Below are 24658 nucleotides of genomic sequence, written 5' to 3' on the forward strand. Positions count from 1 at the left end.
CTGGTCTGTGGACTGCTGTTTATCTTATTCGCTCTTGTAGAACTAGCTGACTTATTAAACTGTAATATTAAATTAATGAAAAAAATTTTTAGGGCTGGGCACGGTGGCTCGCACCTGTAATCCCAGCAGTTTGGGAGGCCGAGGCAGGTGGATCACCTGAGGTCAGGAGTTCGAGACCAGCCTGACCAACATGGTGAAAACCCATCTCTACTAAAAATACAAAAATTAGCTGGGCGTGGTGGCACACGCCTGTAATTCCAGCTACTCGGGAGGCTGAGGCAGGAGAATTGCTTGAATAAGTGAGCTGAGATCATGCCACTGCACTCCAGGCTCGGCGACAGAGTGAGACTTTGTCTCAAAAAAAAAAAAAAAAATTAATTAAAGCAAAGAGCAAGAACAAATAAGGCAGCACCATCAAAGACTACAGAAACCAGACTTCGAGCAAAAGACTCCTCTGAAGTCTAGTTCTGCATCTTATAAGCAACTAAATAAGTCATTAGAAAAATGAACCTGTTTATTTTCCCTTTCTCACCTTCAATTGCCCATTAACCTTAGGCCTTGATGGCTGAAGTAAAATGAATCTTTAAGCTTAAAACTCAAGCTTAAAGATAAGAAAGTCTGAAACAGTCACTGAGAGAATATAAGAATAAATGGACAGAGAAATATGATTGTTGGCCAGTAAAAGTCAACTTGAGGCTAGCAGTAATTAATTGAAAGTGAGCATTCCACATGGTTGTGTGTTTACCATGTAAGTACAACTATACAGCACATCTATTGATACCCTGAGGATCCACACTGTGGGTGGCTCATTGCTTGAAGATTTTTGCTCTTGGTTCATTGTTACCCTCTTCAACATTATCTCTGTCAATTTGTGGTGATTAAAAAATCCATGTACATGATCTTTCCAATACCTTGGTTTCTCAGTTTCTTGACCTCCTTCTTCTATAATAATCTTGTCCTTTCACTCTCCTAAGCCACTTATTCTTTATCTTATTATTACCAATACCTGGAAATCTTCCATTATCTTAATTTCAATCATCCCACTCATCACCACTTATTTTCCGAGCTCCCTTTAGTATTTCAATTCCAACAATCTTTTATCCTCAATCCGCTGATAGTACCACATTTACACTATCCCTTGGCCCCATTATATCCTTACTTCCCTCCTGATATGGTTTGGCTGTGTCCCCACCTGAATCTCATCTTGAATTCCCATGTGTTGTGGGAGGGACCTGGTGGGAGGTAATTGAATAATGGGGGCAGATCTTTCCCACGCTGTGCTCGTGATAGCAAATAAGTCTCATGAGATCTGACAGTATTATAAGGGGGAGTTTCCCTGCCCAATCTCTCTTTGCCTGCCACCATCCACGTAAAATGTGACTTGCTCCTCCTTGCCTTCCACCATGATTGTGAGGCCTCTCCAGTCATGTGGAACTGTAAGTCATTAAACCTCTTTCTTTTGTAAATTGCCAAGTCTCTTGTATGTCTTTATCAGCAGTGTGAAAATGGACTAATATGCCTCCTTACCAAGGTTATATCCTATAGTCATAATCATCCTCTTTGCATCCACCCTCAACTTCCTTCTTCACTTGCATTGCTAAACCACATCCCTGGTTAAATCCAGCTCTCTACCTATAGTATACTTGTACTTGCATAGCAAACACACAACCATGTGGAGTGCTCACTTTCAATTAATTTTTGCCAGCCTCAAGTTGACTCTTGAAGCCCAACAATCACATTTTCCTGTCCATTTATTCCTCTATTCTCTCAGTGACAACTTCAGACTTTCTTATCTCTTCTAAAATCTCTACTCCCTTTCTCCCTTATCCTCATTCGCAGTTAATAACCCTGATTCATGTTCTAACATCAGAACAGAAGGAAACTTCTGTAAGTTATGGCCATCTCATCTCTCCACCTCTCTCCTCACCATCTCTCAGTAGCCTACCTGCACCATGCTTATATATTCCACCTTTTCTCCAGTTACTATGGATCAACTATCCACGTTCCTGGCAAAGGCCTACCCTCCTACTGTGTATCAGATAGCATCCCCTCATGCTTAACATTGCTCCAGCAAATTCCCCTGCATCAATTTCCCCCTCTCTATATGATCCTGCCAATCACTGCAAAATGTTATATTCCTATTTAAAAAAAAAACCCAGCAAACTTCAACCCTGCTTCTTTCTCCAGCTACCACTTCACTTCTCTTCTTTCCTTTATAACAAAACTCCTTGAAAGAACATCTATACTTGTAGTCCCCAAGTCATACACATGAATGACACCAATCAGGCCACCATCATACCACCAAAACGACACTCATTAAGGTCACCAAATAACCCCTACAATTGCCTAATCCACTGGTCAGTTTTTAGGCCTCATCTTATTTGGTATGCCAGAAACATCAAATCAAATTCATCCCTCTCTCCTCTTATTTACTTGGCTTCCAGGATGTAACACTCTCCCAGTTTTTCTCTTACTTCTCTGTAAGTAAGAGCCACAGCTGCTCAGTAGGCATTAATGGTATTTGTCACCTCCTCAACCTCTAAACATCGGGGTACCCCAAGACCCCAGGCCTATTTTTTTCTATCTATAGCTATCTTCACCCTGTGTGATAATGAACCTCACATCTGCAACTTCAACCCTGAACTGCAGAATTAAACGTCGAAATGCCTCCCTGACATGTCCATTTGGGTGTTTAATAATCATATCAAACAACATGCCCAAATGGAACTCCAGCTGTTCCCTCCCAAACTTGCTCTTCCTGCGGGGATATTTATCTAGGTTAATGACACTCCATCTTTTTAGCTTCTTAGGCAAAATCTCTGAAGTCATCCTTGATAACTCTCCCATACAGCCCCACATCTGATCCCTCAACATATTCTGTTGGCTCTGTCTTGTAAATATATCCAAAATTGAATGACTTCTCATCATAGCTTCTGCTACTACTCTGGTCTAAGTCACCATCATCATTTCCTGGATTATCTCAATGGCTTTTTAAAAGTAGCTTTTTGCTTTTACCCTGACCCCCTTACAATTTATCCTCAACACAGGAGCAAGAATGATCAAGTTAAAAGTCAAATTATGATACTCTTCTGCTCCAAACCCTCTGGTGGACTTTTGTCTATCAAAATAAAAGCCAAAGTCTCACAGAATTTCATTTTCTACTACTATTCCCTCCTTTTCCTTTGCCTGCTCCAGCCCTAGGGGCCAGCCATGCTAGCCTCTCTGAGGAAGAGAAAATATGCCAAGCATGCTCCTGCTTTAGGGCCTGTGTACTTTTATCTGCCTGGGATATTCTTCTTTAAAATATCTATATGGCTTACTACTTCACCTTCTTTACTCAAATGCCATCTTTTCATTGAGGCCCCCCGGTCACCTAATATAAAATTTTGATAGCATACTTCACCCTTGCCCTTCTCCCTTTCCTATTTCCTTTATTCCTAAGCCCTTATTGTTATTTGACACAGTATACATTTTACTTTTTTATCTTGTTTATTGCCTCTCACACTAATATGTTAGCTCTATTTACATCTTCAGGATTTTTTATTCTTTTGTTCATTGCTGAATCCCTAGAAACTAAGAACAGGGCCCAGTACATACTGGGTGTTCAAGAAATACTTGTTGAATAAATCCACCACTGTAGTACCTTGTGTAAATGATAAACATAGTAGTGCTTGGGAAATACTTATCAAAAAGAATGAATGGCAAGAAGATACTGATTCTCTTTAAAAATATACCAAAGCAAGATCAAATCTAGCTTATTACTCTGTACTGTCGGACTAAACTAGTCAAACCGTAAAAAACTTGCAAAGTATATGATATCCTTACCTAGGCCAGGTCTTGACTCTTTTTTCTTCTGAGAGGCCCAACCCACCGTGGAAAGTTTATCACCTCCTGGTTTCTCCTCTAAGCCTCTATTCAAGCGCCAGATTTTTAGTGTATTGTCATCAGAACAGGTAGCAATCTAAAAGGGAGTACCAAGAAGGGAATTAAGAAATTTCAATCAAAGATTCAAAATACATTAAAAAATAGGTGTGTCTTAAGGCCTTGTGACTGGAGAATTATTTTGTCTAATAAACAGGATATAGAAAATAATATCTTAAAGATCATGTACATCCATTTCTTGCTTTCAGTAATCATTCCAGATTTCCAACAAAGCTGACTCTTTAGTTTCTTCTTCATATACATTCTACTAGTATGTCTTTTGTTACTGGTCATTTCTTATCTAATCTAAAGTTCTGGCTCTTTATCATCTTCTGTATAAATACAAAATATGTAGTTAAGACACTCTTTTTACTCTTCTGTTAAATGATCCATCAGTATATGTTACCAACATTCAATTTCTACAACTTTCTTCTGAATTCTGCATGTTGTGCCACATTGCTAAAGTAATGGCACCATTTGCAAGATCAGACTTGGCCCATGACTCTAGTAGGCTGTGACAAGTAGAAGGAAACCATTCCTTTTGAGATTCTTTTCTGATAGGTAAAGGAGCAATCTGGGAAAACAAGTTCACTAGGCTGAAAGAAGTTAAAAAATAACCTTTGCCCCTTTAAAAATATCTGACTATTCTCGATCTTGGTCCCAACCCTTTTATGGCAGAGAAAGTCCAGCTTGAAGAGCTTGTGGCAAATGGCCACTGGTACCAGAGCTGTTCCCCAGCATTTGTTTATATAATTTCTCTATTTCAGTCACTAAAGAGAAAGAAAAAAAGAATACACGTTCTCTTAAGTCTTGGCCCCCAAGAGACTGGCAGCTTTTTCCTTTCCTTACTGGGAGGCCAAAAGAAGATACACATATTTAACTGTTCAATATGAAATGTTTGGAATCTCACAGTTCCTCTATAGTTTATTAACAACAGTTATTTGCAGAGCACCTACTATGTGTCTGGTAGTTTACATTCTTTATCTTATTTAATTCTCACACTCTAAAAGCTTTGTACTCAAATACTCTCATATGCAAAATGGGAATAAAGTTATTTGCCCAAAGTAACCACAATGAAATGGAAGAGCTAGAATTTAAACCCAGCTTTCTCCTATTCCAAATGCCAGACATTAAAAACACAAAAACAATACAAAACATATTTTACTTTCCTAATTCTAGGCTTGGGATGAAATTATTTTTAAGACTTAAAAAAGTAGCCAATAAATTAGTATAGGTAAACAGCCCTGCTATTATTTCCTTTGAGCACAGGAAATAAGGATAATTAATATATGATGTTTGAGATGCATAGGGGTAAGGATAATATATGACAATTAAAAAAAGATGACATAATTAACTGAATAATTCGAAAATCATTCAACTTAGTAAGTACCATGAAGATGCAACACTCCATGTTAAAAGAAATTACATGGAATCTCAGAGGAAAAAATATCATTAATATGTAATTTTGGGTGATTAAAGCAATGACTTAAAAAAAAAGAAAAGGTCTGCCATGAAGTTGAGCACAGAAATGGTAACAAGAATAAGGAGAAATCCACAGCAATACTGGAAGCTAGCAGGGATGCCACAAATAGACCAGACCATGAGAAGTTTCAGGAAGATAAAAAACAGATGGGAACAATAGGCAACAAAACCTCAAAACGTCATACGTGAAAGGGGAGACCTCCACAGAAATAAGATTTCCTGTAGCACCCAGAATAACTCAAAGACCAGAAGCAATGGGGTTTGGGAGAATGACTGGAACTTGAGCTACTATTATATGAAATTCCAATATATACATAGTTTTTAATGTTTCTGGCCTTTCTACATTTTAGGGTTTTTTTGTTTCTTAAAGTGTCACTATAAAAAAATTAAAAGGTGGGCATATTGTCTTCTTTCTGGAGTATCTAAAACATTTCAGACCTACTTACATAGTTTAGCAATAGATAACCTAACATGTTAAGACTTCACAGTAACCATTTTGTTAGCCATATGTGAAAACCCAAATTGGGCTGTCAAGATGTTACCTTTAATATACTACATTGATAATATCTAAAAAGTAAAAAAGACTAGTTCTCACCTTAGATTGTATTTTTATCTTAGATTTTAATAGAAAATTTTAATTAAGTTAACTTAATTCTACTTTAGGAAAGAAAGAACTCTAGGGAACCAGAAATCTATCCTTATTTCACAGGGCATAATACCATTATGGTATGGGTAGAAAAAAGCAGAATATGCCTGAGTAATGTGAATATAGATCCTGGATGGCCTTTAGGTCTTTAAAATCTCAACTTCAACATAAAAATTTGTATCATTCTCAAACCTTAGAAAAACCTATAAACCTGTGATCTACATTTTAAACCAACTACAGAGATTCATTTACAAACCTTTGTGAAGTCAGACGGACACCAGCACACAGATGTGACCTCTTGAGAATGACCCAGGAGCACAGTAGGAGGTTGCCAGGGTGTGGAGACCTAGTCCAGTCAAAAAGAAACAAGTCAGCAAAGCAATATTAGATTTCCCAGATAGAGGCCTTTGAATTCAGAAGTGTGTCTTAGAGAGCTTTAGGACTGTTACCAAAGGCCACTAGACCTGCCTAATTATAGTTTGGGGAAAAAAAAAAAAGATTTCCAGTGGGCAATGAAATATTTCTGTTACTGATCTGGGAAAACACAATGAAAACAGTCAAAATAAGTAAATAACATGAGCTTACACACCAGGATAGTTCTTATTTCATATCAGGACAACCTAGCCATATATATATTTTGACTAAAATTCAAGACTGGCATTGTCCCTTATTCCTTAGGTGGTAAACTTTCTGGAAGGATGGCATCCATCCTTAAGTAGTCAACTTGACAACTCAGTCCTGTTTTTACACAGCGTAGACATTTTCAGATCCCTAGTCAGCTACTTCTAGGAACACTAAATTAACTGTGAAACCTGAAGATTTCTGAAACATGCTACCAGCTCTCTTGGGACAAGATGATGGTCTTCCTTCCAAAAAAAAGACCGTCCTCTTGTCCCAACAGAGCTGGTCACTAACTTTTACAAAATCCAAACTTATACTCCTTCATTTTGAGTTGGATAACCTTCATTCTGAAGGGGTATAAACTATATTTAACATGGCACTTTGGTATCCTTTCCGGAAAAACATTTTTCTCCTCTAAAACTGTATTTCAGTTAATTTTCTGAGAGAAGTTTTGAATTTTCAAGTAAGTGTCACTCGCATTTTAATATATTTTAATGCAGAAAGAAGGGTCACATTGTACTGTCCTGTACATGTGACTAAGAATCATATTTTTCCATCATCAGATGCCACCAGTTATGTACATTTGACAGCATCATACAGCTGACTCATTCAAGAGATGTCAATCTCTTTCAAATGGCCATGGGAATTAATCAGCACAATAAGGAGTACAAACTCACATAACTATTATTAGCATGTGTGTTTCAAAAGAGCAAGGAGGTTGGGGCTGAGAGAAGTTATTCTCTTTTCATTTTCCTGAGGCTCTGAATCATGGCTCATTTGTATGAAGAAACTGGAGGTGACTCTGGAATGATTATTTGTGAGAATGACTAAGTAAACTTAATAGATTCCCCAGATTATAGCTAAGAGATCTGACACACTGATTGATAAGGTTATTCAACTCAATCATTAATACTCCTCTCTTGGCTTAAATGGTACATATGCAATAATTCAAAAGCAAAAGAAGACAAACAGCAGAGTCTAACTTGTCTTGCTGAGTTAATTAAAATTTATCAGAAAGGAAGCTTTTTCCACATCTACAGGAATCTCACTTACTGCCTACTCCTACAATGGCACAGAGATAATTCATTCTTTCACAAGGTAACATATTTTAGAAAAGACTTTGAAGATCGTCTCTAACTATTAGTAGTCACAGAAATTTTCCTTTCCTCCTCCATTTGGGATGGCCCCAGTCTATTAAGTTTCTCTTCACCCAAGGTCCAAACAGGTCTGGTAGCACCAAATTAGAAGGGAGAGGAAATCCTCAACTCCTACTGAGCATCCCTGGTAGAAACACATTATTCTCTTCCATTGATTCACCCTGCTTATTGCCTCTAGCTTTTAATTTCATGATATTGGTCCTTTCCCAGTTTTTGTGTTATAATACCTAGGAGAACCTAAATGTGTACACCAAGGATTAAAATAAGTTTCAAAAAAACCCCTAAATCCCCACCAATAGAATATATGCACATGTTTGCATTTTTCTATAGGGTTTCAGAGAAAAAAGAAAGAGATCCATTAGAAAAACATTTTGGAATATGATAACAAGGTATCAATGACGACAGTAAAAGTCTAAGCCAGGCACTTTACATAGCATTAAAAGTGGGGGGAAGGTTTCCTCAAAAAGTTAAACCATTATATGACCCAGCAATTCTATTCTTAGAAGTAGAATTCTGTTCCTACACTCCCAGGAGAATTAAAAACCTATGTTAAACAAGAACTTATACACAAATGTTCATAGCAGCTTTATTCATGTCAAAAAATGGAAAGAACTCAAATGTCTATCAACTGATGAATGAATAAACAAAATGTGGTCTATCCGCACAGTGGCATATTATTCAGTCATAAAAAGGAGTAAGTACTGACACATGCTATAACATGGATGAACCTCGATATTATGCTAAGTAAAAGACGTCAGACACAAAATGCTGATTTTGTATGATTCCATTTATATGAAATGTCTAGAATAGCAAATCCATAAAGACAATGTAGTTTAGCAGGTGTTGGGGAGGAAGAGGGGATTAGAGAGTGATTGTTAATGGACACGGGTTTTTTTCTGGTGTGATGATGTTTGGGAATTAGATAGTGGTGATGTTGGTACAACACTGTGATTACAATAGTAACTACTCCATTGTAAACTTTAAAATGACTAAAATGGTGAATTTTATGTTATATGAATTCTATCTGAATAAGGAAAAATGGGAGGAAGAGCGTGTTATGGGTTAAAATGAGAAACTAATGTCTAACACGTTTTTATGAACTTTTATGCTTTGATAGTTTAGGACTATCCTAGGGTATAGTATGACTACTTCAAGAAAGATTCATTTCTTCTAATGAGATTCAGGTGGCTTTTAAATCCTTCATTTTTATTCAAATAAATTTTTATTTATTGTCCCTACATTATTATAAGAACATTATCATAATTACGTAACTCAATTTTTTAAAGCTTCCTTTCCCTTTTAAGTAGGAAGGAGACTATTAAGTCTAAGAGACATTTATATCCATGCATTTTGGAGATGCTCAGACACAGAAGACTGTCCTCTCTTACATATTCTACTTTTTGTAAAATAAAGACTTTAATTCAAGGCACAAGGAATCCCAAAGTTAAATCTCCTAGAACTAGAAGGTACCTCTAGAAGTAAATGGCTCTAACCTACAGATGTCATAAAGTTATTTTGTGTACTGAAACATATGAAGAATATCAGCACTTTTCCTCACAAAATCTCTTCTCTGCCCAGTTGGAAACCAAGTCTAATCTTTATTTCTGCCATGAGATCATTTACACTTCCTAAAGTGTCAGGCTCAACGTTTCACCAGTCAGTGGTAGAATGACTATGCCAAATCAGTTTATTTATAACCACTTCGATGCTATTCAGTGGCTATATCAGAAACGAACCAGAGAAAAGAGGATGGGGTAGGGGTGGGAAAATAGGAAATTAAAAAGAAAAGGTATAATATTAAATCTTTTTAAGTCTTGGACCTCAATATCAGTCCGAATACATTATATTTCCCCTTTGCTGGGCAGTAGTGAGGATTAAAAGGCCATTCTCTTCTGTCTTAAGATACAAAACTCCCTTCTATTTTGTTTTCTTGTGCCCATGGGCTTTTGGCTTTTTAGCATAGACAAAATTCCAATACTTAAGAGAATTCTGACTTTTTGAACATGTAGAAGAGCAATCTAACAGCCTGGATACTCAGCTTGAAAGGAATTGCTCTTAAAATACCACTCCTCCTTTTTTTAATCATGGAAAAGAGAAACTGAGCCACCTCACTAGGCAAATTCAAATTTAGGAGGTGCAAGCTTGCCAGGATCTCAAATATCAGAGCCTGTACACCGAGTTATGTGTGGACAGGCAGAAGAACATCACGTCTGAACCACGTCATTCAACACTGACATGTGACCCAGCCTAGGAATTAAAAAAGGGTAACCCATGTATGTGGTAGCCACTGATTGGTTGTCTGAAAATGGCTTAGAAACAACGGCCAACTATATTTAGTGTATATCTTTAAAGGCAGGAAGTATTCCCACAACCTTCATTCCCCGAAACAAAATTTTAAAAAGGCCTTTGCGCTAGAGAAGAGGAAGGAACTTTAAGAATTGTCAAGAAAACTTTACACACATACACATAATATATAATTGTACACATAATTATGTATCTATATAATTTAAAAATTTATTAAGAATTTAAAAACTGTATCAAGAAACTATACAACACACATGTAATTGTATACATAATTATGTACATATAATTAAAACTTATTAAGAATAATTTTAAAAGAATGATCAATACATAAGTATTTTTTGAATTATTCTTTATATGCTTTTTGTGATGTTTGAAAAAAATTTTTTTTTTTTTTTTTTTTTTTAACAAGAAACAAACTTTAAAAGATACAGACCTGTGGTAGGAATAAAATCCTCTAGTTAAGTTGGGAGCGAAAGTGGAGAAGGAAACATAGGCAAGACAGTGAGCAAAGAAGAAAGGAAAAAGGTAGCAAAATAAGCATTAAGACCAAATTTGAAACCGAAAATTTTAAATATAAGACAGAGCATTAGTGCCAGCGACATAACATTGTTAAAGTTAAAATCTCAAGAAAGAAGAATATTATAAAGAGGAAACTCCATCTTGTGATGGAGTCAAGTATATACTTTATAGGCATTTAAAAATACAACAAAGGAAAGAAATGTGCTTGTAGAAAAAAGCAGGCCCAACATAGAAGCATCTTGGATAGAGCAATATCTCTACCCTGTAGACTATTTAGGATATTGTTACTAAAATTTTAATAAAGTAGTGTTGCATTTTCGCAACTCCAGTTATATAGAAATCACTTTTTTTTTGTACTTCCCTCAGGATTGGAAGAAATTAAGCTGAAGAATTATGCTTCATACTAAACAGGTTTTACCCCTGTCCTAAAAAAAATTAGCAATATTACTTTCTAGAGCTTGGCAGGATAAAGAATGATATAACTTTCTCTTGAGAAGGGATTTGATACTATCAGAACTATGGGATCTATGAAGTGTTAGACGTTATGACTTTAAAACCCAAAATATGTGAACTCTGATCATTCAATTCACCAATGTGAAAGACATTTATGAAGTTACAGGGAAATCTAGAAGATAACTAATTCTTAGTCATGGGTAAACAATGCCTTAATGATCATTCTCTGAATTCCCAGAACATTTCCATAATTAATTATTCCTTCAAGAGACATTTTTCAGTAATAAGCAAGTGCTACCTGTTGTGTAACATTTTTATTTTCTCCAATGGACTTCAAACGGACAGCTTTAAATTTCTTAGATTACAGTAGACACTTTAGAATTACTGTTATTAAAAAAGTTATTTAAAAGATTATTGGCCAGGCATGGTGGCTCACGCCTGTAATCCCAGCACTTTGGGAGGCCGAGTTGGGCGGATCACGAGGTCAGGAGATCGAGACCATCCTGGCTAACATGGTGAAACCCCGTCTCTACTAAAAACACAAAAAAAATTAGCCGGGTGTGGTGGCGGGCACCTGTAGTCCCAGTTACTCAGGAGGCTGAGGCAGGAGAATGGCATGAACCCGGGAGGCGGAGCTTGCAGTGAGCCGAGATCTCGCCACTGCACTCCAGCCTGGGCGACAGAGCAAGACTCCATCTCAAAAAAAAAAAAAAAGATTAGTAAATAATGCTATTAAACATATAAAAATCTGATAAAGCAGCCATATCTACTTTAGTGGCCTGAAGATCAGCTACTTGTAAGGAGAGAATAAAGAATAAATTAATCATAAAAATATTTTTGAGTTTCTGTTTTGTGCAAGGCTCCACGGGTGATTCAGGCACAGGATCCTAGGGATCAAAATACTGTATTCTGAACGAGAGTTTGAAAACATAGGGCAGAAACTCAGTACAGCATGTTTTCCAGGATGCAGGACAAAGTAGTTAAGGTTCTTACCACTCTCTGAATTCTCAATTTCCTAATAATTTGTGAAACAGAGGATACGAATTGTCAATTTCTGACAAGCTATGGCCCTGAAAGTGTCATACATTCTGTAGCAGAGTAAGGTTTCAGCTATATTAAGAGCCAAGAGCAACCTTTACTAAATATCTGATGCAGGAATAGTATAGCATGTGGTTACATTAAACTTACCTCATATTGGACAGAACAAATATTTGCAAGAATACTTCAGTCTAACGCTTGTGGGTGAAGTTTAGCAACTTACCTTCCATATGTAGGCAGCTTCATCACTTGAGCCACTGACTAAAAACTGGTCATCTGGACTAAGGCTGGATTTTACATAAAAGGTAGAGTTCTGGTGTCCATTGAAAGTAGCCACTGCCAGAGGAAAAAAACCAAATTACTTGGCTCTTATTATTTCTAGTGGTCAAATGGATATAGACAGCATATATATTCTAACAAGTTTTATCACTGTATTGCCTATTGAAGCAGATGATCTAGCTTTATCCATCAAATACAAGGGAACTGGACATTGGCAGAAAAACGAAACCCTAGAAGGAAGCTTTATATTAGATCCAATCTCATGAACTCAGTCTGAGTACTTGGTATGAAAATGGCGATATCAAGAGAAAAAAATTTGATGGAAAACATTCCTTAAAAAAAGAATCCAGCCAATGTCCAACTTGCAGTAAAATGCCTTTATAAGACCCTCTCTCTCCAGCCCAGGGTAGGATTTTTTCCACTGCATAATATATTCATCTAATTTCCCCTTAGACTTCAGGCCTCTTGAGGATAAATTTTGTATCTTACTTTTTCCTCACTAGACTTTATACTGCTTTGAACAGAGTAGATCCTCAAACATTTGTTCCATGAAAAGGAAAAAAAAATCAGTGAAAAGTATCATTTGAGTTCTGGTTAAAACTTACTAATAGCTTATCTGGGATGTGAAAATCATTTTAATCCAGCACTTTAAGTAGACTGAATGGTGGAAGAGCTAGTGGGGTAAACTATGTTTATATATGTAAGGCACTAGATTAGGTTTAGCCTTCTCACTCTCAGTGGCAAAAGGCCAGGTAACCCAATCTAGCATATGTTCTTGACAGGTTCTTCTATCCTAAGAAGGTCAAAACCTGAGGCGTCTGACATCAGAACACTACTAGGAAATACAAGAGAAAAATCTCAATTATTGGAGAATTTAAGGATACCTTTAGGCAGGAAAAAACAATCACACTCCAGAGAGAAAAGTATTAGTAGGGGACTTAACAGCTTTCCATAAGTGCTCACAGGAATCTCTTCCATTTTCTAGAATAAAGCTGGAAAAGAACTTTGTATTTATAGCTTTAAAGGAAAAAGCTATGCAGGCATAGCAAATACTCCTCACATCAGACATTTTTACTGTGAAAGTGAGGCAGGATATGAATCAATTTGTATCACCTATTATCACTGCAAAATAAACAAGCTCCTTTATTCTGAACATCGTTCTAAAACTGTAGTTTTTAATCTTCCTCAACTCTCAACTATGAATGGAAAACTCTAGCCTGAATTTCCCACTACACCTGTAAGTATTTATTGCCCTCTACTGGTCTAAGAAAGGCTGGTATGATATGCACTGTAAATGTTTAAACCTTGCTGAAAATCCTCCTAAAATGTATGTTGGCTTTAATGAGCTCAATTTAATCTTGCTTTGGTGATCTGGGCTCTTAAAGTACTTCAAAGTCATCCTTATGAACATATAAACACCATAATACAAAGCATGGTAGATCAAGTATCGAATCCAAGATCGATTCAGAAGTTTTGAAAAGGACAAGTAATTACAAGACGTTACACACACACACACACACACACACACACACAAGGCTGTCATTCAGTTTTTTTTTTTTTTTGAGACAGGGTCTTACTCTGTCACCCAGGCTGGAGTGTAGTGGCAAGATCATGGCTCACTGAAGACTCAAACCTCCCAGGCTCAAACAATCCTCCTACCTCAGCCTTCCAAGTAGCAGGACTACAGATGCATGCCACCACATCCAGCTAATTTTTTTGTCAAGCTTAATCTTTTTGTCAAGATGGGGTTTCACCATGTTGCCCAGGCTGGTCTCGAACTCCTGGGCTCAAGTGATCTGCCAGCCTCGGCTCGGGTTTATAGGTGTGAGTCACCATGTCTGGCTGCCATGCAATTTTTAAGGAACAAATCGATCTATTAATCTATCTACCTATCTATCCATCTGAACAAATGAAATTAAATAGAAGCACAGAAAAGGTTTACTAAATTATTAGCGAAGTGTTGGACAGCAGGACACTAAACTCAAGGACCTTTTCAGTGCCACACTGTAGCAAAAATTATATAGAAAGAGCTCTTGTACATCTGATAATATAATCAGGATTAGGCTTTATCTTTCAAGGAAAGATGCTGAAAAGTCTATTTTATTTGACTAACTAAATTAGCAGTTCTCCAAGCTCAGATTCCATTAAGGAAAATAGCAAAAGAAACACCTCTTCGGCCGGGCGCGGTGGCTCAAGCCTGTAATCCCAGCACTTTGGGAGGCCGAGGAGGGCGGATCACGAGGTCAGGAGATCGAGACCATCCTGGCTAACACGGTGAAACCCCGTCTCTACTAAAAATACAAAAAATTAGCCGGGCATGTTGGCGGGCGCCTGTAGTCCCAGCTACTCGGGAGGCTGAGGCAGGAGAATGGCGTGAACCCGGGAGGCGGAGCTTGCAGTGAGCCGAGATTGTGCCACTGCACTCCAGCCTGGGGGACAGAGAAAGGCTCCGTCTCAAAAAAAAAAAAAAGAAACACCTCTTCCCTTTTCTAAATACTATTGCTCCTGTTTAATGAAAACCAGACCCAGTGTAAAGCATCAGAAATGCGGACTATGATGCTGCCACCGATACTAAAGTCCTAATAAGATTGCTTGGGGTGATCTTTGGAAACTTCTGTAAGATCTCAGCTAAAATGACAAGTTCTGGGCCGGGCATGGTGGCTCACGCCTGTGATACCAGCACTTTGGGAGGCTGAGGTGGGCGGATCATGAGGTCAGGAGTTCGAGACTAGCCTGACCAACAAGGTGAAACCCTGCCTTTACTAAAAATACAAAAATTAGCCAGGTGTGGTGGTGGGCACCTGAAATCCCAGCTACTTGGGAGGCTGAGGCAGGAGAATTGCTTGAACCCAAGAGGCGGAGGTTGCAGTGAGCCGAGATTGAACCACTGCACTCCAGCCTGGGCAACAGAGTGAAACTCCGTCTCAAAAAAAAAAAAAAATTTTATATATATATATATATAAATAAATAAAACAAGTTCTGTACTTGAGATTTCTTGTTTATCAGCACATTTCACTTTAGTGGAAACTGGGTAACTCTGAGGATTGGTTATGGAATTCAAAGTGTTTTTGAAAGATCTATAGATGAGGAATAACCAGGCTACTAACATGTTGCTTAAGAAATTGATGTTCTTAAAAATAACGTAACCCAAATAACTCTCTTAAAGCAAGCCTGAGGCTGGTGATTTGGAAGAGGGTGGGGAGAGGATTAAAAAAAGGAGGAAAGCATGCTTGAGAAACTTGGGTTTTCTTTTTAAAACTATCATTTATTTATTAGTTTTAAGTATCAATTTTTAAAGTTTTGAGGAAAAAAAAAGGTGAGGCTGGGGAAAACATCTAGAAATAAAAGGCCCTCTAACATTAAGGAGAAGGCTGAGGTAGGCTGAAACTATTTTGGGGGTCTGAGAAATTCAGCCCCCTAATTTTAACCAGCAGCCCCTAAAGAGGACAAAAGCTGAGCAGAAGTACTTTATCTACTCCACAGCTTATTAAATCAAAAATGGATAGAATTCTAAATATAGGCCAAAGGGCATAATTTCAGGAGATACTCTCTATTAAAATAAAATTAAGTCACCATGTAAAGCATGATTCAGCTTACTTATGAAATCATCACAAGGAATGTACACTTATGAAATTATCACTGGATGTAATCAAAGATGCTAAAGTCCTCATATGGCTTAATAAGTTCAGTTTAGAAGAAAACCCATTAAATTATCATTACCAAAAAAAGCCCATAATGGTTTCCTGGTAAGATAATTTGAATGACTAATATCTTACCTGGAGAAGTCTTCAACCCAGTCATATTAAACATGTAGATGTTATCGTCTGTGCAATTAGCAAATAAAGTAGAGCCAGTGGAATCCAAAATCAGACTTGAATATCCTAGAAAAAGGAAACTTAAGTTAGCATGTCCTGATGATGGTGAGTAGGTCTGAGGTTAAAATGTAAAGACAAAAATAGATCATTTCATAAGAATCATCATCAGAATTCTTTGTCCCCAAAATATACACAAACCAAAAACATTCTTCTGAGTTTTTATCTTTTGAACTTCACGTATTAGAATTTTTCATATCAATGTTACTGGAAACTAGCCTTTTTTTTTTTTTTTTTTTAAATAAAAACTCATATCTCCCCCAAAAGACCTATACAAAGGCTTACCAAGTTTTCGAGTGCTGCTACCTGGGTACAGGAAAGACTTGGATGCTATGGGTTCTTGTCGATAAGCAGTATAATTCTTACGTAAATCCCATACTTTGATTATCCTAAAAACCAAGGCAAATAAATATTTTGTAGACCTTCTTCCAACCCCAAACAACTTCAATTACACTAAATGTGAAATGACTTTTAATCTAACTCCTCTGGCACATTAACTAGGTACAGTAAGGATACTTCATTGGGAAACAAATTAAAGTATCTTATACTGTTGTCTCCAATATCAGGCTTATAATTCTGACAGAACGGAAACAGATGTGATTTGACCCAGTGATGGGTTACTGGAGTTTACTCTAAGGGAACGGAAAAAGAGGATGAAGGTTGAGTGCCGATAGTAATTGTTCCATTGTTTTTAGAAAAAACACTTCCTAAGCCTTTAATATTCTGCATATATCCTTTGATATCATAAGTAGCAAGTTCTATCCCTGTGGTTATATCTCCATACATAACTCCTTAAATAATCTAAACAAATTGTTCTGTGAAATAAAGTATTTTTTCATTTCATCTATTGAGATAATTGTTTTAATCCTCTACTTCTAGCATGAAGGCAACTTGAAAACACAGACCTGATATGAAATGACAGTATTCTTGGAAACAAACAGAGCAAGCTTTCACAGTCATTCACAAGCAGAACTAATAACCTTCAGATAATCCTTCATTTCTGCCTGAGAATTTGGTTCAGAGGGTTTTAGTGCCCAGAACACATAATGGAAATCCTAGTTTGGTAAGCCATTATCTTTTAAATTAAAAATTTTAAGTGAAGGATGCCTTGAGAGATATAATAGGAAGGACGCTTAAAAAGAAAGAGTCTCCATTTGCAAAGAATTTATATTCTACAACGCAACCAACCAACAAGCATCACAGAGCAGACTTATTTGGAAGCCAAGAATTCAGACTAATCATGGATGACAGGTATGTGAAAGTCATTAGACCTTACTATCATCAATCTAGTTAGATTACTCCCAGAAATGTCAATTACATCCCCAGAATCAGATTTCTTCTTTTAGGATATTCTTAAACCTGAAAAAGACAAAACCCAAAGTAACAGAAATTTTACTCTTCAAAATGAGAATTAGTGACTAAATAATATTGCATAAGGCAAGCAAGCTACCCAGCCAGCTTCTTTTCTAAGATAGCAACAGCAGCTACCACTGCTCTTATGTGCTAGACAATGTGCTAAGCCTGACACATGTATTCTTTCATTTAATTATCCAGCAAGAGTCCTTCAACTAGGTATTTTCCAGTGTGATCTATAGTTCCTTTTCTCAGTTGGGGTACTTGCTATGTTGACATTGAAAGCACACACATTCAATTATAATGAGACTATGTGACTGCCTCATCACAGCTCATAAAAAAGATCTCATCGGAAGAAAAAAGAAATAGACTCTTACCCATCCACAGCTCCTGCTGAGACTAAGGTATTCTCGTCTTGAAAGAGGACCACAGTAACACTTTGCTGGAAATCCTGATAGCACAAGAAAAGAAAAAGAAGAAGATTCTATTTTGGGCATCATAATCTTTACCATCAAGAGAACAAGGTGCTAAAAAACGACTTTTCTCCCCAGACTGACTTAGATTAAGCCTTCTCTAATAATCTCAATCAGATATATATGCTGACCAAGAGGTAATTTTAGCAACGATCATTAAGTTTTACTATATAGTGTTAATATTTCAACTTATACTCAAAAAACAAACTGGTGACTAAAGGATTTTGCTTGTCTGAGCCTACTGCATCTACTTAGACTCAGTCCTACTAATATGCTATGTGTATCCTTAAGAAACTTATTTAACTTTCTTGTGCCAGTTTAATCTCTAAAATGTTGCTGTCTACCTAGATTATCATATAGGAGTATCAAAAGAATTATGAATAAAAGATTATTACATGCCCTGAAAAAGAGGCCCAGTGGAGTCATACCTCCTAATTGCTATTACTTAACAAGTTATCTTGGCTCAGAAGTGGATTAAATGTCTGAAATGTTACTCGTTTTAACTTCATATGGCCTCCACTATCTGCTTCCATTCATGCTTGTGTCCTGTTCATGGTGTATAGTTTTAAGTCTTAATGTCTTAGCAGTCATACTTCCCCCAAAATATTAACTTGTACCCTACACACCAGGAATATGAAAAAAAATTACATTAAAGTGAGAAAAAGGGCAATTTTTTTAAAGAAAAAGGATATATTATGTTTGAGCTCTGACTGTAAGTTATTAGAGTGGTACTATGTTCTACCCATGTGTTTCTCAATATATTTAACAATATTTTGTCAAATGCTTTAAAATAAGCTGGCCAGGCATGGTGGCTCACATCGGTAATCCCAGCACTTTGGGAGGCTGAGGCGGGTGGATCACGAGGTCAGGAGATCGAGACCATCCTGGCTAACACAGTGAAACCCCGTCTCTATTAAAAATACAAAAAATTAGCTGGGCGTGGTGGCGGGCGCCTGTAGTCCCAGGTACTCAGGAGGCTGAGGCAGGAGAATGGCGTGAACCTGGAAGGTGGAGCTTGCAGTGAGCCAAGATCGCGCCACTGCACTCCAGCCTGGGTGACAAGAGCGAGACTCTGTCTCAAAACAAAAAACATATTTTTCTGTAGTTTGTATTACGAAAACAACAGGTATTCTTTCCTCTTAGAAAACTGCATCACAGTACTTAATATGCTTCTTCAAACTACTCCCCACTTTTCCTAATGAATTCCACTATACTATAGGGGCGTGTGTGTGTGTGTGTGTGTGTGTGTGTGTGTAGAGAGAGATTTTTAGGGATGAGTAAGGTGAATTTTTAACATGTGCCTCAGGCAACTCTGATGCACACAGTATTTGAAGTGATGGCTATCTTAATTACCCTGATTTGATCATTATACATAGTATACCCCCCAAAATATGTACAACTATGTTATCAATTTTTAAAAATGTAGATATTGAAATTAAAAAAAAAATCATCACTTTCTGCTTAATGGCATGAGACAACATGATCTTATGCTTAATTCAATCTAATTCTTTAAAACCAAAATAAATTTAAAGATATTTATCAACGAGGCTACGTATATTTTAATTCCATCAATAATATAGGTAAATGGTATTATAATTCAGAACTAAAAATTAGAATTTGAGAACCACAAATGTAGGTACTGAATAAGCAATAAACCACTGATATCAAATGAGAATCATGAAGATTCTCATTCACTTAATCAATAGCCTCCCATTTATTCTATCCTACAGATAAGATCTGCACACATGTATACATCTGTAAAACCTTACCACAGAAGGAGCAAGTCCTTTTGAATTCTGTTTCTTCTTGGGTTTTGAAGGGGTTTGCTTGTCTGAGGTATTGTGAGCTCCACTGATTTGATTCACTTGCCTATAAAACCCATCTGAAAGATATTCCAAGGAAATTTAGGTTTCAGGATTCTTACATGCTGAATATAACATGTGTACATAAAACTTCAATATTAAGTAATTTTTGACCAAGTTGGTGAAATTAGAAGCCAGCAGAGCCAGCTACACTACATCTCCTGTGGTGAGACTATAATGTATAAAAAGGGAGAGATGTTTATAACAGCTTTAATAATTGTCAAAACTTGGAAACAACCAAGATGTCCTTCAGTAGGTGAATGGATAAACTGTAGTTGATTCAGACAATGGAATATTATTCAGCACTGAAAAGAAATGAGCTTGATAAAACCATAAAATGACATGGAGGAAATGTGACCGGGGGAAGTAATATCCGTGGTTGCCAGGGCTTAGAGGGAGGTAGGGATGAATAACTGGAGCACAGAGGATTTCTAGAGTAGTGAAACTATTGTGTATGATGCTACAATGGTGGACGCATGTCATTACACATTTGTCAATATCCACAGAATGTGTAATACTAAGAATATATAACACTGATGTAAATTATAAACTCTGAGTGACAGCATATGTTGACATAGGTTAACTGATTATAACAAATGTAGCACTCAGGTATAGGATGTTGTCAGTGGGGAAGCCTGTGTGTGGGCAGGGCAGGGGCTATATGGGAACTCTCTGTAGTTTCTGCTCAGTTTTGCTGTGAACCTAACTGCTCTACAAAATAAGGTTTATTAAAATTTTTCTAAATAATTTTATTGTTTATTTCAAAATAGCTAGAAAAATGGGAGGCTGAGGCAGGCAGATTGCCTGAGGTCAGGAGTTCCAGACCAGCCTGGCCAACATGGTGAAATCCTGTCTGTACTAAAAATACACAACTAGCCGGGCGTGGTGGCATGCACCTGTAATCCCAGCTACTCGAGAGGCTGAGGTAGGAGTACTACTTGAACCTGGGAGGTGGAGGTTGCAGCGAGATGAGATCACGCCACTGCACTCCAGCCTGGGTGACAGAGACTCCGTCTCCAAAAAACAAACAAACAAACAAACAAACAAAAAAACAAGAAACAAAAAACTAGAAGAATTGTAATGTTCCCAACACAAAGAAAAGATAAATGTTTGAGGTGATGGATATCCCGATTACCCCGATTTGATCATTTCATGTTCTATATATGTATCAAGATATCACATATACCCCCCAAAATATGTAGAACTATGTTATCAATTTTTTAAAATGCAGACACACAAAAAATTTTTAATAAATTAACTAAAAGTGAACAGTGAGATAATCATCGTCTGCTTAATGGCATCATGAGACAACCATGAGCTTATGTTTAATTCAATCTAATTCTTTAAAATCAGGCCGGGCCTGGTGACTCACGCCTATAATTTCAGCACTTTGGGAGGCCGGGGTGGGCAGATCACTTGAGGTCAGGAGTTTGAGACCAGCCTGGCCAACATAGTGAAACCCCATCTCTATTAAAAAAATACAAAAATTAGCCAGGCATGGTGGCGGGTGCCTGTAATCCTAGCTACTCAGGAGGCTGAGCTAGAGGAATTGCTGGAACCCAGCGGATGGAGAGTGCAGTGAGCCAAGTTCACACCACTGCACTCCAGCCTGGGTGACAGAGACTCCATCTCAAAAAATAATAATAAAATAAAATAAAAATTCTTAAAAACCAAAATAAATTTAAGGACATTTACCAGTGAGGCTGCGTATTAATATTTTTAAGTCCATCAATAATGTCGGTAAATGGCATTATAATTCAGAAGACAATATGAGATAAATACATGAGTGTAATACTTGTAACAATGACTAAGATCCTGAGATCTGGAACAGTGAGCAGAAATGGGGAATTATGAGTACATGCCCCCTGGTGGTAATCAGATGAAATCACTAACTGTTTCACTCAAAATTAAGTACAGGGTAATCCCAAATCTCTCAAAATTAAAATAGATCTAGATAACCTTTTTTGTTGCACCTGGTATCCCAGACCATAATGTTGCCATCTCTTCCACCTGTACAGAATACAGCTGTGGGGAAATAAACATATTATTAAGAGGTTAACAAAACCAGTCAATGACACATATATTTCAATTTAAATTTCCTAGACTATCTATTATGTGCTAGGTACTGTATCTGGCACTGGAGATCAAACATTTAAAAATATATGGCTCAATAATGAATAGGAAAAAGGATTACAAAGAGCTTGAGATGCTAATGTTGAACTAAAACTTTATAGAATCACCCCTCTGTAAATTCTTAAAAACCCATATAAAATACTTCATAAGTACAGTTATAGTAAGAATAACAATCAAGAGTCAAAATACAGAGTGCTTCTTATTCTAAATGTTAGCTACTATCCCATGTTTTATAAAAATTATCTCAATCCTTGCTATCAACCTTATTAAGTAGGTACCAAGAGAGGCACAGAGAGGATAAGTAACTTGTAAAGGTATTCCTGGCAGTATGAATCCAGAGCTTACACTTCAAACCTCTAAACTGTATTGGCTCAGTATAAAAATATGAACCAGATCCGTATGAAGTTTGTGAAAGAGGTTGCCTCTGGGATGCAACGGGATTGGAGAAGGCACTATAAGAGAACTTCAATTTATCTGTAATGTTTTATTCTTTAAAATGAAGCCAAAAAAAAAAAACAAAACCTGCCTCCTGTGTGAAAGAGTGAGCACTTAAACTAATCCACTTGCATTAGTTGTAAATGGGATAAAACACAAAAACAGCTACCTGAGGGCTCTGTGGAAACTGAATGAAAACATGCAATTTTTCTTACTGATACATAATATTTTACATATTTAGGGGTATGTGTGATATTTTGATGCCTGCACAGAATGTGTTATGATCAAGTCAGGGTATCTGGGGTATCCATCACCTTGAGTATTCATCATTTCTATGTGCTGGGAACATTTTAAGTTCTCTTTTCTAGCTGCTTGAAATATACAATAATTTGTAAGGTGACAATAGTCAGGTATCGAACGATGGAACTTATACCGTCTATCTAACTTTATGCTTGTATCCATCAAGCAACCTTTCTTCATTCCCCCCTTGCACCCACTCACTTTCCAGCCTCTGGTTATTTATCATTCTACTCTCTACCTCCATGATACTGTTTTAGCACCCACATATAAGTGGGAACATGTGAAATTTATCTTTCGTCTGGCTTGTTTAACTTATATAATGTTGATGTGAATGACATTTCCTTATGGCCAAATAGTATTCAATTGTGTATATACTACATTTTTAAAAACTCTGTTCGTTAATAGACAGGTTGATTCCTTATCTTGGCTATTGTGAATAGTGTTGCAATAATGTGACTGCAGTTATTCCTTTGATACACTGTTTTTCTCTGGATCAACACCCAATAATGAGACTGCTAGATCAATGGTAATTCTATTTGTGTTTTTTTTTTTTTGTTTTTTTTTTTTTTTGAGAAATCTTACTGTTTTCCATAGTGGCTGGACTAATTTACATTTCCACCAACAGTGTACAAGAGTTCTCTTTTCTCCACATCCTTGCCAGCATGTTTCGTTTAATAATAGCCATTCTAACTGGGTTAAGATGATATCTCACTGTGGTTATTAGTCATGTTGAGCAGTTTTTCATATACCTGTTGGCCATTTGTATGTCTTCTTTCGTGAAATGTCTATCCACGGTCTTTGCCTACTTTTTTTTTTTTTTGAGACAGGATCTCACACTATCACTCAGGCTGGAGTACAGTGGTGTAATCACCGCTCAGGGCTCGGTGATCCTCTCATCTCAGCCCCATAAAGTAGCTGGGGCTACAGTAGTACACCACCATGACCAGTTAACTTTTTTGTATTTCTTTGTAGTCAGTTTTGCCACATTGCCCAGTCTGTTTGCCTACTTTTTAATATTTTGTCTTTTCTACTGTTGAATTGTTCGAGTTCCTTGTATACATTCTACATATTATTCCCTTATCAGATAAATAGTTTGCAAATACTTCCCATTCAAAAGGTTTTGGCATGCAGAGGCTTTTTAGTTTAGTATAGTCTAGTTTATCTATTTGTTCTTGTTGTCTTTGCTTTTGAGTTCTTGGCCATAAAATCTCTGCCTAAACCAATATCCTGAAGTGTTTTCCCTATGTTTTCTTCTAGTAGTTTCATTGTTTCAGGTCTTACATTTAAGTCTTTATAATCCATCTTGATTTTTTTTTTTTTTTTTTTGAGACTGAGTCTCACTGTGTCAACCAGGATGGAGTGCAGTGGTGCTATCTTGGCTCATTGCAATCTCTGCCTCCTGTGCTCAAACGATTCTCATGCCTCAGCCTTCCAAGGAGCTGGGACTACAGGCGTGCCTACCACGTCAAGCTAATTTTTTGTATTTTAGTAGAGGTGGGGTTTTGCCATGTTGCCCAGGCTGGTCTTGAACTCCTGAGCTCAGGCAATCCACCTGTCTTGGCCTCCCAAAGTGCTAGGATTACAGGCATGAGCCACCATGTCCGGCCTGTCTTGATTTTCTTTAATATAGTGAGATGGAGGTACAGTTTCATTCTTCTGCATGTGGATACCCAGTTTTCCCGGCACCATTTATTGTATGTTCTTGGCACCTTTATTGAAAATCAGTTGGCTGTAAATATATGGATTTATTTCTGATTTCTCTATTCTGTTCCATTGGTCTGTGTCTGTTTTTATGCCATGCTGTTTTAGT

The 24658-nt window shown here is 37.1% G+C and overlaps 1 protein-coding gene across 3 annotated transcripts in view; it reads right to left on the reverse strand.

Moving 5' to 3' along the window:
• DTL (denticleless E3 ubiquitin protein ligase homolog) overlaps positions 1-24658 on the reverse strand; it is a 68473-nt gene that overhangs the window by 21143 nt on the left and 22672 nt on the right. For 2 of the 3 annotated variants that reach the window (XM_055234969.2, XM_055234970.2), the window contains 8 exons: positions 21940-22005; positions 19888-20000; positions 18023-18096; positions 16578-16681; positions 16197-16301; positions 12365-12477; positions 6306-6395; positions 3826-3961 (listed from right to left, as the gene is read on the reverse strand). In XM_055234969.2, coding sequence (XP_055090944.1) covers positions 3826-3961; positions 6306-6395; positions 12365-12477; positions 16197-16301; positions 16578-16681; positions 18023-18096; positions 19888-20000; positions 21940-22005 — 801 coding nt within the window. Of the gene's footprint in view, positions 1-3825; positions 3962-6305; positions 6396-12364; positions 12478-16196; positions 16302-16577; positions 16682-18022; positions 18097-19887; positions 20001-21939; positions 22006-24658 lie in introns of those variants that run through there. The other variant, XM_063613119.1, reaches the window with a different exon arrangement.

This window comes from Symphalangus syndactylus, chromosome 19, assembly GCF_028878055.3.
Source record: "Symphalangus syndactylus isolate Jambi chromosome 19, NHGRI_mSymSyn1-v2.1_pri, whole genome shotgun sequence".
Taxonomy (NCBI): domain Eukaryota; kingdom Metazoa; phylum Chordata; class Mammalia; order Primates; family Hylobatidae; genus Symphalangus; species Symphalangus syndactylus.